Consider the following 19,512-nt stretch of genomic DNA (forward strand, 5'->3'; position numbering starts at 1 on the left):
CAACCATATAAATGTCTGTGTCGATAATAATAATAATTTTAACAATTTTGCATTTAAAACAACTTATATTTGAGCAGCATCAGTTTCGTGGTTGTATAAGCTACGCAGGAGCGGAGTGATCTGCTAGAAAATAGTCCCTCATCATTCATGTGATGCAAGGTCAGTTATTTTCCATAAATTATTCTATGGACACAGACATTTATATGGTTAGTCTGTTGTTATAAGCGATTTGCCTCAGGTGCACTGTGGAGCGGGTCACACTGTTTGTAATGCAGGCTAGCTGATACCATAGAAATGCGCTAGCCTTGCATTAGCCTAGCACCACAAAACTCTTCAAATATAAGAACTGCATGAATTCCCCAAAAAAAAATCTCCAGAAATCAGCAACACTGGATAACTAGGAAATGAGGCCCTATGTCAAAAAGCCTGAAATATCCCTTTAATCCTGACCTTTCTAACACATTCGGGATGACTTCAGGAAGCGGAGTGATCAAGTGATGTTTACAAAGGGTCATGTGACTTTCGAGTGAGTTCTCTGGGGACCGCTGTTCTTCCTCTCTCGCGATTTCCCCATTAGGGATTAGTGGTGTCTTGAACAGATCGTTACATAGTTTAAGAAAACATATAATGGAAAGTAGGGATGCAACAATACTATCAATATTATCAAATCTAATCGAACGCCCTTCATTTCACTACGCAAATATGTTCAATATGAATCAATAAAAGATTGTAGATGATGGTATTTGATAGTATTTTATGATGTTTCCCTTGTACGTTCAATGTCTCACTGTTGTAGAGCAGACGAGACAGGGCTTCAGCTCATTAAAGCAGTACTAAGTGTTTACCTTAATACATCCTGGGGGTAATACAAGTGTTAATGGGACGATAGGCGGGTCTTTCATCTCCCCCTGGTGTCTCTGGCCAGAAAACCACAATTGGAACTTCGCTGTCACCAGGTCGGAGCACCAATACACACTAATAGAATCACAAAGAAGAAGCTAACAGGCTAACGGGCAAAGCTAGCAGCGGGCTAGCGCCACTTAAGCAGTATTTACAGATTTGATCTCCATTGTGTAGTTGGATGTACAATGTCCCTCTCTCCCTTTGTCTTTTCTGTCAGCGTAGTATTTACTCTCTCGGACAATTAATGAGTAAAAAAACGCAACATGCTACGACCCCTGCAGTGGCGCTTATGGCCTCTAGGGGCAAGAGTTACTTAGTTCTGCTTTAAATGTATTGAATAGAATCGAAATCGTGACCTTGATGTCGAAATACGCATCGAATTGTGACTAAAGTGAATCGTTGCATCTCTAATGGACAGTGAGTGACTGAGGGGCAGTCATTGGAACGGTTTCAAAACAACATGGATGTAAATACTTTACAAAAGGGGGTCCCGAGTTGTTGTGATTTTGGGGGCCTGAAAAGCTTGGGAAGTCTTTACTGTGTCTACTTTGCAGAAAACACACAATAATCCCTGTATTTACTTGTCTGCGCCACTTTATCCACCACTCGCACTATGATGTAAACCTGCTAACACTGACTACAACTTTTATGTTATAGTCTGTTTACTTGTTATTTACCGTTTATACTTTTTGTCCCCACAAAGTCCTTGGTAGTTATATACTGTATGATATCACTATTTACCATTTGATTGTTTTTTTTCTCACATTTCCTGCCTATTTGCACACCCTGAGCTGAATGTAACAAGTACATTTCTCCATTGTGAGATCAATAAAGGCTGTTTTATCTTATATTATCTTATCTTTTGATGCTAAAGGTGCCTTAGGTTCTTTATTTGCCTTTATACAATTGTACAATGAAATCTGTCCTCTGCATTTAACCCACTCCTTGACGCCAGGACGACCCGTAAGGAGCAGTGCCCGGGGACCCACCTCCAGATGTGGAGCCAGGCTGGTGGTCAGAAACACCTGGCTGGACGATTCACCTATTACACATTTTAGTGGTAGGGAAAACTGAGTACCTGGAGGCAGTGACGTGCACAGACATTTTTGAGGGGCAGGTGCTCAACCAAGACATAAGGGCACCTGTAACTAGTGACACTAACAGACCATTGATTAACACAGCAACATAAAATGTCCAATTATGTGGACCTATTAATAAACTAGATCGACTTTAGAGGACGATGTAGGACTATCACAAGGCTCTGCACTTAATATTAGCACAAATACAAATAAAATAGGCCAAATGGAAATGTACTGTAGCCTACACTTAAAACATCTGGTTTGTCAATATCATTCCTTTGTCCATGTCAAAAATATCTTAAATAACAATAATCCTCCCACAGATGCACAGTGTCCAGAACCCAGGCACCTCCTCACCCCTCTCTCTCCTCCTCTCCCCTCTGTCTCCTTACCTCAGCTCACACTGCTCTGGCCCTGGTCTACACTCAGCCCTGACGTAGTCTGAGTAATACAGCTCATTTTAAGATCATTTTATAGCGCGACAAAACAGAACCGCTAAAGTGACTGGCTTCTTACCGCTGACACGGTCTGGACGCGCGGCGCTGATGTCCTCGCCCCGACGGACCTTTCCTTTCCTTTCCCCTTAATAATCCAGTCATGTCGCACTGGGTCGTTCATAAAGTTATCGAATTTACTTTGTTTACTTTACTCCCGCGTCTTAGATGGGCTGTACCATCTTACGGGGAAACACAGGGACCGCACAGCTGCCCTTCTGGGATCAGAAGCGTCAGCGCTGCCGCGGCTCGAGAGGCAGAGGAGGAATGAAGCGCGATTTAAAGGGCACAGGGCAAAGGGGCAGTTGCTTGAGCACCACCTGGGCTCTATCTGTGCACGTCCCTGCCTGGAGGAAACCTACACAGACACAGGGAGAACATGCAAACACGAGTACAGCCTTTAGCCTCCACCAGACTGTTTTAAACCAGCATTACTTCCGGGTTTACAGTCGCACATATCGCAGTGCAGAGGTCACGCCTCTACTCCGCGTGTAAAAAAAACCCGGCGCAGCCCCTTTAATCTTGCTATCCTAGTCTTTAGCACCGTGGAAATCCCGGGTTTTATCACTCCGTTCGTTACACAGAAGTTAGCCATCAAGGTCAGCGCGATGGACAGAAAAGTGCTTGTCTGGGACGAGATAAATCAGCTAATTAAAGAGCGCAGGTTTAATCAAGGGGCCAGTGAAGCGCCCATCACAGCCAGTCGAGGCCCGAGTGGAGAGTTAGTGCCCTCTGGGACGGACTCCGCTGCCAGCGCCTCATAAAACACACAGATGCAGGGTTAATAGACTGTCCCGCACTTGTCGGCGTGTGTCCTGAAGTGCGCCAATGTCAAGAGTGCACTTTTTTTATGTCCTCGCTCGTCTCCTTGGCTCCTTTGTCTGCGACGCTTCCACTCCACCCACTCTCTTCCGAAAATGTGTAATTACAGCGGGGGAAAAGGCGAGGAGGGGAGGGTTACAGCAAAAAGGTGGGATTGAACGGTGAGTGTAATTACGGGACACTCTTCAGTAAAAAATATTGAACGAAAACAGGCGCTCAGTGGAGTTGTAAGTCTACAGCTCGGGATTGTGTCGTCAAAGCTGCAGACTTCTGGGATTCCTGCCACATTTCGAAAAAACCAACAGAGATTGTGAAGGAACGAATGGAAAAATGTAATTATTTGATCATGTGAGCTACACAAATTAACTTTGCCTGCAACCTGAATTCTTGCAGTAACACATGAGAGACCAAAGTTAGTCCACTCCTTAAACGATTTAAGCCAGAGCGATCCCAGATTGATATCGGAGTAAATATTATGGAAAGGGCTGGTGCCGTTAAACGGATATTTCAGGATTTTTGACATAGGGCCTCATTTCCTCGTTATCCAGAGTGTTGTTGATTTCTGTAGATATATATATTTTGAATTCATGCAGTCCTTATATTTGAAGAGTTAAGCGGTGCTAGGCTAGTGCATGTCGATAATAACTAGCCTGCATAAAAAAACCTCATCAAAATCATGGGGTCGTCCTCCAAACGTTGCTGATTTGTAGAAAGCTCCTTTGTGAATTCAATAAACTACTGTAGATCCGGTAACCGAGCAGATCACTCCGCCACTGCGTAGATTACAACCAGGAAGCTGATGCTGCTCAAATATAAGTTCTTTTAATGCAAAATGGTTATATAACAAAAGTTATTCAGTCAACACAGACATTTATATGGGTAGTCTGGTGTTAAAAGTGATTTTCCTCAGGTGCACTGTGCTTGTGCTGTTTTTAATGCAGGCTACTAGTTACCATAGACATGCACTAGCCTAAAAAAAATAACGACTGCATGAATTAAAAACAAAAATGTTTTTAATAACTTGGAAATGAGGCCCTATGTCAAAAATCTTGAAATAGCCCTTTAATTGATAAGGTATCGGAAGGTACTACTGGTATCGGAAAAATAAAAGTATCGAAAGGAGTCTTTCCAATATCTCGGCCCTCGCCTCTGGAACGACCTGAGGAGGAGCTCAGGGCTGGAGAGAACGTTCATGTTTTAAAGGGCAGCTCAAGACCCACCTTTTTAGCTTAGCTTTTAACTGACTAATCTATTTATTTAATCGTAATATATAAAATGTATATATATGGGAGGTTGTGCCAGGCGTATTGTTTTAAATGTTGTAATCTATAAAGATTACAAAGATACCTTTCGGTATGAAAAGCGATTTATAAATAAAGTTTGATTGATTGAAAGCAACTAGATCCAAGTTTTGATGCTGTTGGTCCAGGGGCAGCATTTTTAATACGTTAACATTATTGCCCTGTTTTATGGTTCTAGATGAGAAATATTTCAGTATCTAAAAAAACAACATCCACCATGTAACAGGGATCAGTATTGAAAACCAAGTATTGTTGCAGTACCGGTATCAAAAACAATGTATCAGTGCCCAGTCCTAGTTATGGAAACTGTAATATCACAAAAGGTTTTACAACAAGCAAAACCTTTTGTGATTTACAATAAATGTCAAAAGAAAAAGTTTAGTTATTTCCTCCCATTTTTTCTTAAATGATTCCCCATTTTTCACACATTTCTTGACACTGGAGATGTCCTCACATTGCTGTTCTGTTTCCTGGTTGTAGATGACAAATATTTTAGTTTAAGTATCGGAAAAAGTTCAGGTATCGGTATCAAAAACCAAGTGTTGTTAAAGTACTGGTATGGAAAGCAGGATTGGCCTAAAGAGTTTGCCCTAAAGTCCCTAAACGGCCTCGGTTTAGGAAGTACGACAGCTGTGTCAGCAAGTATATCGTTATCAGAAGATTAAACATTACAGGGATCATGTGTATTTTTCGTCCTCAGGATTCTTACCAAATTGTCGAGCTCGGGGTCTTCGCTGAAAAAGGGCTTGTGCTCTCTCTCCTGCTGGTGGACGAAGTTCTCGATGTCCACGTCGAAGCTGGCGGACGTGATGCACTCGGAGCCCTGCGTGGCCTGCTCACATTTCTCAAACAGCAGCGCCAGCAGCGGGAACAGAGGATGCCTGGACAGAAACACAGATACGAGAGACCTCATTATTAATGCTGTCAGGACGATCGCAAGGTCAAATTCAGAAACAGAAACATTACTGATATAAATATGACAAAAAATGCATTGTAAGTTTGACAGTTTGGGTTTTCATACAAAAATAAGGCCTTTTGTGCATAAAAATTGCCTACATTTTCAGCTACGAAATCAAAATAAAGGATAGAGCCAGATTCAAATGTGTGGTTTTATTTAGTTTTGGCGTATTTGTGGAAAAAAACAAAAATTTCAGAGGGAACCTGGATCTATGGTTTGGTTGGAGCGTCTTCCGCAGGCAGCAGGAGGAATTACACATGCTAAAAGCAGTATGCAAGCCTACATTGTTACCCAACGGCATGCTAACAAATCCAGTGCGCCGTGATAAGCGCTTTAAAGACGTTAAAAATGTGGATGGCACTTATGGATTCTATAACTTTGACACAGATCAGAGTGTTTCAGTATATGTTGGACAAAAGAACAACATTGTAAAGTGGTTTAAGCTCAATAAAGTGTATACAGCTCCATATGTGATGGTAGAAAGTGGGGCGAATTGAGTACAGGGCCTTTAACTCCTTAACTCCCACCTGAACCGAGCACATTTTCTCCAGTTTGGCTTTACCCCAATCCAAAAGCTTCTGGAAAAAAGGTGAGAAAATAGCGACAGAACAAAAAGAGGAACAAAAAAGTGAGAAAACTTAGACAAAAAACTGACAAAAAATGGAAAAAAGAATGATGAAAAAGTGGCAAAAATGTCACAAAAATGTTACAAAAAAATGACAAAAAATTGACAAAAAAGAACAAAAAAATGACAAAAAATTAACAAAAAATGACGAAAAAAAAACAAAAAAGTGGAAAAAAAAGACAAAAAAAAAGAAAAATGATGAAAAAATGGACAAAAATTTGACAAAAATGGACAAATGTGACAAAAAGTGACAAAAAATTTCCCAAAAAGTTACAAAAGTGAGTTGAATACCCCAAAAAATGATCTGATGACGTGAGGAAAAAGATCCATTTGGATGAGTTTTGTAGATCTTAGCTTTCGAATGAGGTGTTACACTGGACTACAGGATTTGGGTAAAGCTGAACTGGAGAAAATGCTCTCGGTTCAGGCGGGAGTTAAGAGGTTAAGTTAACGTGTACTACAAAGGAAAACACCACATTTGGATTATAGGATCATCTCGGAGAATGTCAATATTTGTGAATAAATATGCGGGTTTAAATAAAAGGCAATGTCAGAGTTACTTCCTGGATACATCTTCAGCTCCCTCGCGGACAAGACGTCTTAAACAAGCATCTTACAGCGTCGTGAGTTTTGTCTTTTTGTACTCCGGCATCAAAACTAAGACGTTAAGGGAGAAAACTAGCAAAAATCATTGAACACTGCGTGAAAAATCAATGTTTTCACCTGCCATGTCTTAAAGCACCAAATGATTTAGTTGAACACAGTCTTTTTTCTCTCTATTTTTCTGTAAAAAGCTCGATAGCCCACTGCAAAACATCTATGAGGAACAGCTCGTATTCAGATTAATTGTGAAAAGGACAAACTTCTATATCTGACTAAACTAAAAAGGTTAACCTCTTAACTCCCGCCTGAACCGAGAGGATCTTTTTCCTCACGTCATCAGATTTATTTTTTCCATCATTTTTTTGTTGGGCATTCAACTCATTTTTGTAACTTTTTTGTCATTTTTTTGGTCATTTTTTGTCACATTTTTGTCATTTTTCCGTAAATTTTTCATCACATTTTTGTCATTTTTTTGTCACATTTTTATCACATTTTTGTAACTTTTTTGTCAATTTTTTATCAAATTTTTGTCATTTTTTTAATCACTTTTTTTGTCATTTTTTCGTCATTTTTTTAATCATTTTTTGTCATTTTTTTGTCACATTTTTATCACATTTTTGTCATTTTTTGTCACATTTTTATCAATTTTTTGTCACATTTTTATCAATTTTTTGTCACATTTTTGTCAATTTTTCGTCCATTTTTTGTCCATTTCTTGTCAATTTCTTGTGACATTTTTGTGACATTTTTTGCCACTTTTTTTTAAATCAATTTTTCGTCACTTTTTTGTCAATGTTTTCTCACTTTTTTTTGTCACATTTCCATCAATGTTTTCGTCTCAGTTTTGTTGCTATTTTCACAGCTTTTTTCCAAAAGGTTTTGGACTGGGGTAAAGCCAAACTGGAGAAAATGTGCTCGGTTCAGGTGGGAGTTAAGGGGTTAAACAGTATTTGATGAGTCTTTGTCACATTGTTTTGGCGTCACTGTGTACGACGAGTGTGAGCTGCAACAGGTGGGCTTTTGTGACTCTGTAAATCATCGTCTTATATAACATTATCCTAACTAACTGTCAGTGACATTTTGTCCGAGTCCCATAATGACACAAATATCTTTCTCTTCTGGGGCGAACGGTTTTGCAGTGTACAGCACATTCTGAAGCTAAAACACTAATAATGTGGCGCTCACGACTGTTCAAATGGTTCCCCGTCTCTGTGCAAGGAGAAGTTAAATGTCATTGCTTGGGAGAATCTCTTAAGACGGGCGCCGCGAAATGTGACATATGGAATTAATGTTGAAAATGGTGGAGGAGACGAGACGGCCCGAGCTGACTTGTAAATCTGTGAGATTTGAGAAACTCTGATGTTTAGTGCAAGCATTTTTTAAAACTATATTATGGTTTATGTTCATACAAGATAAAGCGGAAGAAGATGGATGGATTATTTCATTACCTTATTAGACATGGGATATACAAAAACTATTTTAACTGTTGATGTGCTGCCAAGTATTGAATCGGTCCATTTGTTTGGGGTCAGTGGAACAAATGTTTAGCAATGTTTCCACTGACCCATTTGAGTGACGGACGGCTCCTTGGGAATATTTTGGTGTATAATTCATCAGAGCTGCCTTTTGAGTGGGAGCTGTGATTACAATGACAATTACAATCGATTTTTCAAGTTCCCATTTAAATACTTGATGCCCCGATCCAAACTGGTATTGGATATCGGAGCCGATACTGGAAATACTACGATATCGGGAATCTTTCACCAACTTCTTTCACCAACCAAACTTCAGTGAATATGGACATGCTGTGTGTCATTGAAGGGCAGAACCTGGAGAATCCAATCGCTGAGTTAGTTGTAAATGTATTTTTGATTCCAACGCAAAATGTTAATGCTAATGCTAGCGGCAACTAATCAAAAGTAGCCTAAAGTAGCCTAATGAAATAAAATAATCAGTGCTGGAGGTAGAGGAAACCGTAGCACCCGGAGGAAACCTGGCTGCCTTCAGTCTCCTCTGATACGGTGCACCGCCTCCTGGGTTTGTCCCTGTTTCAGAGCGTGGTGTCCTGCACTGGTCAGCTCCACCTCCTCACTCCTCTTCGTTAATATCGGTAATCGGCAGAAACTCAAACCCGGTAAAAATCGGTATCGGAACCAAAAAAGCTGGATCAATGCAACCCAAGTTTATACTTAATCAAGTGTGTAGACAAAGAAGTTGATTGAAGAAATAATCTAATAATATGAATACATCTCAAGAAATGATTATAATTATTTTTAAAGGGATATTTCAGGATTTTTGACATAGGGTCTCATTTCCTAGTTATCCAGAGAGTTGCTGATTTCTGGAGATGACAAAAAAAATATCTCCTCAGTCACGCACAAAGACCAAAGATGTTGTTAGCATTTGGCCTCTCCCAGTGTATTCCTACAGCTCCAAACGGGGTGATGTTAGAAGCGACCACGCTCTTCCACGGGCACAAAGACCAGACAGGTACGTATCAACTTGTCTAAGCTCAGGTAAGAACATATCTCAGTATGGAGAAACGATGGCCTGTTCCTTTAAGACATAAATGGGTCTCTAAAAAGGATTTTTAATACTCTGTATGTACAAAAAAAATACTGAACCGTGGCCTCCAAATAGTTTACACGCCTAGCAGCCATTCTGTACCAATAGGCCATGAGAAAGTCCCTCTTCTTATCCCATTAATAAACAATTTCAACTTTTTTTTCAGCTTCACTGGTACAACACTAGGATTAACACTTATGCACTTTAAGTTTTACGCTTACAAAGTCACATTGTACCGCACTGTATGGACCAACTTTATGCAGTTGTCAGAATATATGCACGGCCATGTTTAATTCACCCTCTGTTTGCATTCTAAGAGAGGGATAAAAGTTACAAGCTCGACTAAAGAGCGAATTTAAGAGTTGTTAGCGGCCGCACTCCACGGCACTCCTCGCCTGTGTGTACTTTTAATAGGCTGACATTCCCTAAAGGACACGCTGGAGCTGCTGCAGATCAGAGGGGGGGAAAAAAACGATCTTTAAGTGGGTGGGACATGGTCCAACGGCGGCGCTGGGCTCCACGCCGTCACCTCCATTGTTCCCATCTGCCTTTTATAGGGAATGTCAAGCACATAAGATCCTGCAGATAAACCGTGCAATGATCCATAAGGCACCGCTGCACCGGGCCCATGCCAAATCACTGAGCATTTCCGCTCCGAGGAAAGCAGCTGCCGTCACAAGCAGCGCCCGTGAAATCCGAGAGGGAGACGACAGTGTGACAATGCACGGACGGGACGCGATTATTGTTTTATCTGCCGTCTGCTCCGGCGAGGAAGAGGGACAGGAGTTTGCCGTTATTTAAGACAAGTTTGGACGGACTAAGGAGACATCATGATGAAAGGGTGTGTGTCGTCTGACGGGCTGAAGGAAGGGTCGAAATGCAGAGGAGGTGAAGAGCGAGGACGAAGGAGCAGGGAGGCGAACTAATGACGCTGAGGCTGCAGTGCCCGGTGTGTATGTGCTGCAGTCCTAATGCCTCGGCCAGAGGAAGTCAGACTCTAGTACTCACACTGTGGTTTTTAAAGTGATAATCATCGCGTCATCTGCAATTTCAGACTTTATTCCTTTTACTTCAAGCTTTCCATCATGTTATTATGTCATTCCCTCATTAAAAACATGTCTGAAGTGTTGCCTTGGCACATTCACGTATTTTTGAGTCATCTGTAAAAACTCTGATGGCGGCCATTTTAGGGATAGGTTTGCCTGAGTCCTCCTAGGAACGCCCCCACCTCCTGGAGACGCCTCCGAGCTTTCATCACCAGCCGAGTAACCAACCACTGCTCCTCAGCAGAACCCCCTCCCCACTGATGCCACAGACAGGGTGTGGAGGGGGCGTGTCTAAAGGCTCAGTGGTTCTTAAAGAGACAGAGGCCTATTTCAAGACATTCACTACAGCCATTTTGAGAGAGCAATTTTATACAAGGCAGTTATTCTAATTTACTGCATTTACAGACCAACAGAAGGTTTGGTCATCATTGTAGTGTGATATAGATTGGTGCTATGTGATTGAATATAAGCCTAATACCCCCTCTTTAAAGGTGCATTATAGGGATGTAACGATTCACTCAAGCCACGATTCGATTCGATTGCAAGTTCCCAATTTTTTTCCCCCTTGTAACAAACTGCAACTGTCTGAGTATAAGAACTTTACATAACCTAGACCATGTGTCCCATGTGGCCTTACAGCAGGGGTGTCCAAACTACGGCCCACGGCCCACTTTGAATAGGCCCACGGGAAATTCTAAAAACATAATTGATAAAAATTTTGTTGGCATTTTTGTTTTTTTGCTTTAATTTAATATATATGAAATAAATGAAAATCCATTAATAGAAAGCTGTGATGAAGACAAGGACGAAGGAGCAGGGAGGCGAACTAATGACGCTGAGGCTGCAGTGCCCGGTGTGTATGTGCTGCAGACTTAATGCCAAGGCCAGAGGAAGTCAGACTGTTGTTTTTTTTCCTTTACTCATGTTCAATTAAAAAGCATCAATACATTAGTTTGTACAAAAAAAAAAAAGCTGTGCCCTGTGTTTATTAACCAGAAATTATAGCATAATAGCCAAAAATGGTTATTATGTATGGCTTAAAATGCACCAGAATATAGGAAAATGCATCTAAATTTATTTTTAAAAATCCCCAGACCCCCCGAGGGGGCGCTCTCTCCCACCACAGTCCCCTTGAAATCTGTAGGAAACACTGAGCATATTTTACATTTTATTTAATTTGCTAAATTTTATACAATAGAGGTGAAGTTATATTTTTGACCTCTACTGAGTGCGGCCCAGTTGTCTGTATAATTTTCTGTATGTGGCCCACAGCGAAAAAAGTTTGGACACCCCTGCCTTAAAGGGACTATATGGAGTTTAAAAATGTTAAATCTAAGTATTTTCCTCGACATGTTCCAGCCATGTCCTAATGTGTCGAATGAGCTCAGACCTGTTCACCACAACTGCCTCTAAAATCCTGCACTGTCACTCAGAAAGTTGTTACTTCAGGTCTGAAGTGCCGTCATGCTCGAGCTTTATATAGAAGCTGCAGTTACGCCTAAGACCTGAGGTGGCAGTAGTGAGTATAACATGGCCGACTTGCATCCAGTCTCTTTAAGTGAAGCTCTGCAAGTGTTTTTACTCCGCCATGAAAACATTTACCTTAGAAAAGCACTAAAAAAAAATTTTCTTTATTTTTTTTCTTTTCACTTTTTGTCACATTTTTGTCAATTTTTTGTGACATTTTTGGCACTTTTTCATCATTTTTCATCATTTTTCATCAATTTTTCGTCACTTTTTTGTCACATTTTCATCATTGTTTTCGTCTCAGCTCTGTCGCTAGCCAAATTGGAGAAAATGTGCTCGGTTCAGGTGGGAGTTAAGGGGTTAAACCTTTGAACATTATATTATATTATTATATTAAGTACAGAGAGAAAAGATCCACTAACACTGACCTTTACACGGTTTCCAGGGGCATCAACAAACCGCAGACTGAAACTGATATTTTCTCCGTCACACAAATTAGCGAACACATTCTTTAAACAATCATAAGAAGGCTGATTTGTTTTTCTCTGTATGTTTAAACATTTAGCGCAGCACGGATGACGCTCGGCCGATTATCGGGAATCGATGCCTGACTTGATGAGCAAAGAGCGTCTTTTTATTGAACTCCGGCCTGAGAATGGAAAACATGAACGAGCCATTAGTGGCATTAGTGCGTTTGTGACAATAAACATAAAGACACTCGCGCACAGACCCCGTTTCTGATTGGACGAGAGAGAAAAGCACCAAACCGGGGAATTGTCGGAACTAGGAGTCAAACTCGAAACACCGAGGCCAAGTTTCAACACAAGGTTCACAAACCGTGGGCCATCAAGCACTGAAGCTATTCACAGTTTAAAGCCTGATTATTGTGGATTTGGAACATTTGAAAACCGTTTTGTTCCTAGAGGGACATTTATCTGAATCCAGGTGTTGTTTTCACTTGAGGAAACTTGTCGCAGCTCATATGCATTTTCCTATGACAGTAGCTCAGAGGGTCAGTCGCTGTGTCCTTGGGCAAGGCACTTCACCTACCTCACCTGTGTTTGAATGTGGTGCATTCGTACATGAAATAAAGTCACTATTTGCTGAATTAAATAAGTTATTCTGCTCCCACTCCCTTTCAGGCAGAGATAATTGTATTTATTGATTGGGTCGGGACAGTGCATGTTTAGGAACAACATACATGGGACTCATGCATGTAAATACGCCATGCTGGGTTGTAAGCCTTAACCCCTTAACTCCCACCTGAACCGAGCACATTTTCTCCAGTTTGACTTTACCCCAATCCAAAAGCTTCTGGAAAAAAGGTGAGAAAATAGAGACAGAACTGAGACGAAAACAATGATGATGTGGCAAAAATGTGAGAAAACTTTGACAAAAATGTGCCGAAAAAATGACAAAAATGACAAAAAAAATAACAAAAAATGACCAAAAATGTGACAAATAAATGACAAATAAATGACAAAAAATGTGACCAAAAGAAAAGTTACAAAAATGAGTTGAATACCCACCAAAAAAAGATGGAAAAAAATCTGATGACGTGAGGAAAAAGATCCATTTAGATGAGTTTTGTAGATCTTAGCTTTCAAATGAGGTGTTACACTGGCCTGCTGGATTTGGGTAAAGCTGAACTGGAGAAAATGCTCTCGGTTCAGGCGGGAGTTAAGAGGTTAAAGGGGCTAGCCATTTTATGCTCACTACTGCCACCTCAGGTCATACGTGTAACTGCACCTTCCATATTGAGCTTGTTCTTAAGTCTGAGCTCATTCTACACATTAGGACATTGTTGGAACATGTAGGGGGAGGAAAACACTGAATTTTAACATTTTTAAACTCTGTATAGTCCCTTCAAAGGATGGGTCAAAGGACAAATATCCCTACGGGGACAATAAAGTTCACCTTAACATTGCTACGTGGATTAAGTGTCTCCCTTATCCTCCTCTGTGCCACTCCCTGAAAAAAAATGACTGACTTTATTACATTTGTGAATGATTTTCATCTTGTCAGTAATTAAATAATGCTTACATTAACCAGTAAAGCGTTATTATGTTATTGGCACAACAGGTTAAAGCAGTACTAAGTAACTCTTCCCCCTAGAGGCCATAAGCGCAACTGCAGGTGTAGTAGCAAGTTACGATTTTTTAACGTATTAATTGTCTTGGAGAGTAAATACTACGCTGACAGGAAAGGCGAAGGGAGAGAGGGATACTGTGCACCCAATTATACAATGGAAATATTTTTTCACTCAAACTTTGCTGTAAATACTGTTTAAAGTGACTTTAGCCCGCAGTTAGCTTTGCCCGTTAGCATGTTAGCTTCTTCTTCGTGATTCCATTAGTGTGTATTGCTTTCTCCGGACCGGTGGCAGTTAAGTTGCAAACATGGTTTTCTGTCCAGAGACACCAGGGGGAGATGAAAGACCCTCCAATCATCCCATAAACACTTGTACTATCCCCACAGGGACAACGGAAAGGATTTATTAAGGTAAACACGTTACTTAGTACTGCTTTAAGCTACGATCTGGAATCCGGCTCCGCCCTTGCGTTGGAGCTCGTTCGTCTAAACGTGCTTCTATTTTCCGAATGCGACACTTTTCTTTTACATGCAGGTCAAATGCATCCCTCACAACATTGTCAACAGCAATCAGATATCTCCTGTGTTCTGACGCCGGGCCTCATTGACATTATATCTCCATGTAACACCGGCCTCTATCGCCTCTGTGTGTGTGTGTGTGTGTGTGTGTGTGTGTGGGGGGGGGGGTTGTGGGAGGTGTGTGTGTGTGTGTGGGGGGGGGGTGTGTGTGCAGCGGCGGTGGCGGCCCGGGTCCCGTCTCCGGCTCTAACCCATGGCTCTCATTTGCAGCCTTTAATAGTCGTCTATATTATACTCTAATCTGCCTGATCCCAATTTAATGCCGCTCCCTCAGCCAGACGCGGCAGGAATACTAAACGCGGTGAGGGAGGGGGGGGTGGTTGGAAAGGGGGGGGGGGGGGTTCACGTGCCCGGGCTGCTTCGCGTCTCCTCGCCGCGGTGGGGGTGGGACGCCGAGCGCGAGAGCAAACAGGGCGACTCCTCCACGCTGCAGATGGCGTCTTCACAAGTTATTTACTCTCACTTTCAGCCCGTGTTATTTTTATTACAGACAGTCGTTAATTCTGGAGGAGACGTTTGAAGGCGAGACGCTGTAGGTGGATAAGGAAACGTTTGCTCTAGATTATGGACATGAATGTGAGGGAAATATCTACTGTTATCATTGTTTCAAAATCGCCAATATTTGGAGGGACACGATCAGATGGTATTCTAAAGAGCCAGGTTTAGAATGACGGGTTTATTAGATATCTTATTAATTCAGGAATCAGAAAGTCACATTTAAAGCCTTTTAATGCACATATACAATATTTTTAATGCTATGAATATATTTAAAAAAAAATCCTTGTATTTGCAGCAATAACCCTTTAATTGTTTGCTCAACTGTTTGGAAGAGCACACTTTATTGAATCATGTGTTGATTTTCTACCAAGAGTGTAATACTCAAAATATCCAGTTTAGATAAGGGTTGGACTAGCTTGGACTGGTTTCTACTGGTTTGGACTGGTATAGACCTGGTTTAGACTGGTTTAGATCGAGTTTGGACTGGTTTATGCTGGTTTGGACTGGTATAGACCTGGTTTAGACTGGCTTAGATCAAGTTTGGACTGGTTTCTACTGGTTTTGACAGGTATAGACCTGGTTTAGACTGGTTTAGATCAAGTTTGGACTGGTTTATGCTGGTTTGGACTGGTATAGACCTGGTTTAGATCACGTTTGGACTGGTTTATACTGGTTTGGACTGGTATAGACCTGGTTTGGATCAAGTTTGGACTGGTTTATGTTGGTTTGGACTGGTATAGACCTGGTTTAGACTGGTTTAGATCAAGTTTGGACTGGTTTATGCTGGTTTGGACTGGTATAAACCTGGTTTAGATCAAGTTTGGACTGGTTTATGCTGGTTTGGACTGGTATAGACCTATTTTGGATCAAGTTTGGACTGGTTTATGCTGGTTTGGACTGGTATAGACCTGGTTTAGACTGGTTTAGATCACGTTTGGACTGGTTTATGCTGGTTTGGACTGGTATAGACCTGGTTTGGATCAAGTTTGGACTGGTTTATGTTGGTTTGGACTGGTATAGACCTGGTTTAGACTGGTTTAGATCACGTTTGGACTGGTTTATGTTGGTTTGGACTGGTATAGACCTAGTATAGACCTGGTTTAGATCACGTTTGGACTGGTTTATACTGGTTTGGACTGGTATAGACCTGGTTTGGATCAAGTTTGGACTGGTTTATGTTGGTTTGGACTGGTATAGACCTGGTTTAGACTGGTTTAGATCACGTTTGGACTGGTTTATGCTGGTTTGGACTGGTATAGACCTGGTTTAGATCAAGTTTGGACTGGTTTATGCTGGTTTGGACTGGTATAGACCTGGTTTGGATCAAGTTTGGACTGGTTTATGCAAGTTTGGACTGGTATAGACCTATTTTGGATCAAGTTTGGACTGGTTTATGCTGGTTTGGACTGGTATAGACCTGGTTTGGATCAAGTTTGGACCGGTTTATGCTAGTTTGGACTGGTATAGACCTGGTTTGGATCAAGTTTGGACTGGTTTATGCACGTTTGGACTGGTATAGACCTGGTTTGGATCAAGTTTGGAATGGTTTATGCACGTTTGGACTGGTATAGACTGGTTTGGATCAAGTTTGGACTGGTTTATGCTGCTTTGGACTGGAATAGACCTGGTTTGGACTGGTATAGGCTGGTTTGGATAAAGTTTGGACTGGTTTATGCTGGTGTGGACTGGCATAGACCTGGTTTGGACTGGTTCAGACCTGGTTTAGATCAAGGTTGGACTGGTTTATGCTGGTTTGGACTGGTATAGACTGGTTTATATCAAGTTTGGACTCGTCTATGCTTCTTTTAGCAACCTTTAGACTGGTTTAGACCAGTTTCAGACAAATTTATATCAGGTTTGGACCAGTTTAAGAAGAAAATTGATGGTTGTGGGGGTAACATTAAAGGGTTAAAAGATTGGCAAACATTACATGAAACTATTTTGACATTTAAAAGGAAAGTGGACACAATAGGCAACCTCAGAGTATAATGTTTGTATATCAGATGAATGAAATGTGCTTTAGACCAGTGGTTCGGGACCTAAACGTGGGTCACGGAACCGCAAAGGGAACATTTATTTCATTACTTTCCTTGAAAAAGCATCGAAACACTACCTGAGACTGTTAAAATGAATGTTATAGGGTTGTTTTGATCATAATTTCAGTTTTAAAAGCACATTTACGGCTTGTTCAATAAAATATTGTGTGAAAATACAGTATTAAATTATGTTTTGTGCATATTAATAGACATCTACAACATTTGCACAACATAAATATGCCAGATTATAGCAAAGATGCGAGTTCACATCTGGAGTCCTGAGGCTGTGACAGAGATAAAACATACAACATCACAAAGCGTTGACAAACACAACTTCGCATTCAAGTTATGAGACCTGGAGCTGCACCAGTCGAGAAGCTTTAGACCAGGGGTGTCAAACATACCTGGTCTAAAGGTACCAGGCCTGATCCGGCCCGCCAGATGATTTAATCCGGCCCCTGCCCTGAAGAGCATACATTCCAGAGTATGTAGAAGAAAAAAAAGGAAGTCTGTTGCCCATTCCTGTGTGGAGTTATGAATTTCTAAAGAATAACCAGAATGCTCATTCTAGCCACTAGGGGGGCATTACATTAAAAAAAGGAAAGAGTTCCACACGTGTCCAGCAGAGGGCACTGACAAAATAAGAGCTCAGGATATGAACACCACATTATATAGACACGTGGTAAATGGACTGTCTGCCATAGGGCGGCTGTGGCTTCAATAACAGCTTACCACCACCGAGTCTGGAGTGAATGAATAATGACTACTATGTAGTACTTTGAGAAACATGTGAAACAGGCTGATGAAGCATAGTAAGTTTAAGCCGTTATTAATGAGGCTACAGTCTGGAGTGAGCAAACTGGTTATTTCTTTAAAAATCCATAACTCTGCACAGGAATGGACTACAGACTTTTGACATGCTCAGGAATCCATGCTCCTCAAAGCGCCACAGTAAATCATCTTGGCCTTGACACATGTGCCTTAAAGGGACTACGCGGAGTTTAAAAATGTTAAAATTATGCATTTTCCTCCCCCAACATGTTCACCACAACTGCCTCTAAAATCCTGCACTGTCACTCAAAGTGGCACTCGAAGTGCCGTCATGCACAAGCTTAATATAGAAGGTGCAGTTACACGTATGACCTGAGGTGGCAGCATTGAGTATAAAACGGCCAACTTGCATCTAGCTCCTTTAAAGAATTATTATAGTATTTTGTAAATGTGAAAAGTCTCTAGTTTCAGTCACAGCATTCAGAAAAGGTTTAAAGCTGCCTTTGGTGTATAAACATAATATACAACAATATCTATGAAAATGCTAATTCAATAATGCTGCAGGTTAAAAATAATTGTACCATCTGCAAGACATAACTCCTGTTTATTTTCGGCGTCATGTCGGGCAACTTGACTGAGGTGCAGTGCATGTTAAAGCGACTATACAGAGTTTACAAATGTTAAAAATATGTATTTTCCTCCCCTTACATGTTGTAGAATGAGCTCAGACCTGTTCACCACAACTGCCTCTATAATCCTGCACTGTCCCATGAAAAGGTGTTAATTCGGGTCCGTCATGCACGAGCTTAATATAGAAGGTGCAGTTACATGTATGACCAGAGGTGGCAGTAGTGAGTAAAACAATGATGGAAATGTGACAAAAAAGTGAGAAATCATTGACAAAAAAGTGATGAAAAATTGATGAAAGTGGCAAAAATGTCACAAAAATGTCACAAAAAATTGACAAAAAAATTGACAAAAAATTGACAAAAAATGACAAAAATGTGTTAAAAAAAAATGACGAAAAAATGACAAAAAAGCTACAAAAATTAGTTGACTACCCAACAAAAAAATGATGGAAAAAAAATCTGATGACGTGAGGAAAAAGATCCTCTCAGTTCAGGCGGGAGTTAAGAGGTTAATGAACGTACATGGATACATGCTTGTAAACACGCCACGCTATTGTAGCCATGGGCAACAACATACACGGCTATTTGGCTGTAGTGTTGTTAGAGGGTAGCCACAGACCAAAGTTTCTTGTTAAAAGACTTCAAAATTGTGTTTATTGCTGGAATAAATGGTGCCAGTCGGAGCTACTTAGACTGTGAGAAAAACCCTTTGGAGAAAACAGCCTTAATTTCTATCACAATTCCCCAAAGTGGCTCTATAGAAGGAAGTTTATTCAGCGAACAACAGATTACTGCGCTTATTGGGTTATTTATTTAATTCCAGGTGAAAGCTCATGTGTTTAGAGAGCGATCTGGCACAAAAACCAAAAAATGACAAAGAGAGGCGTTAATATCTACAGAGCGGAGCCAGGAGTAGAAGACGCCAAAAAAACCCCGATCGAAGCTAATTTGTCGCCGAAATAGACACAGACATCTGCCGTCGACCCAGGGGCATTGTGGGAAGTTGCTAAGTATATATTTCCACAGCGGCGTGCATTAACAAACA

The 19,512-nt window shown here is 41.0% G+C and overlaps 1 protein-coding gene across 1 annotated transcript in view; it reads right to left on the reverse strand.

Moving 5' to 3' along the window:
* LOC306969876 (homeobox protein PKNOX2-like) overlaps positions 1-19,512 on the reverse strand; it is a 226,586-nt gene that overhangs the window by 30,959 nt on the left and 176,115 nt on the right. Inside the window, exon 5 of the mRNA XM_079565652.1 lies at positions 5,309-5,480. Within this exon, the coding sequence (XP_079421778.1) occupies positions 5,309-5,480 (172 nt within the window). The remainder of the gene's footprint in view (positions 1-5,308; positions 5,481-19,512) is intronic.

This window comes from Gobius niger, assembly GCF_951799975.1.
Source record: "Gobius niger genome assembly, chromosome: 11".
Taxonomy (NCBI): Eukaryota; Metazoa; Chordata; class Actinopteri; order Gobiiformes; family Gobiidae; genus Gobius; species Gobius niger.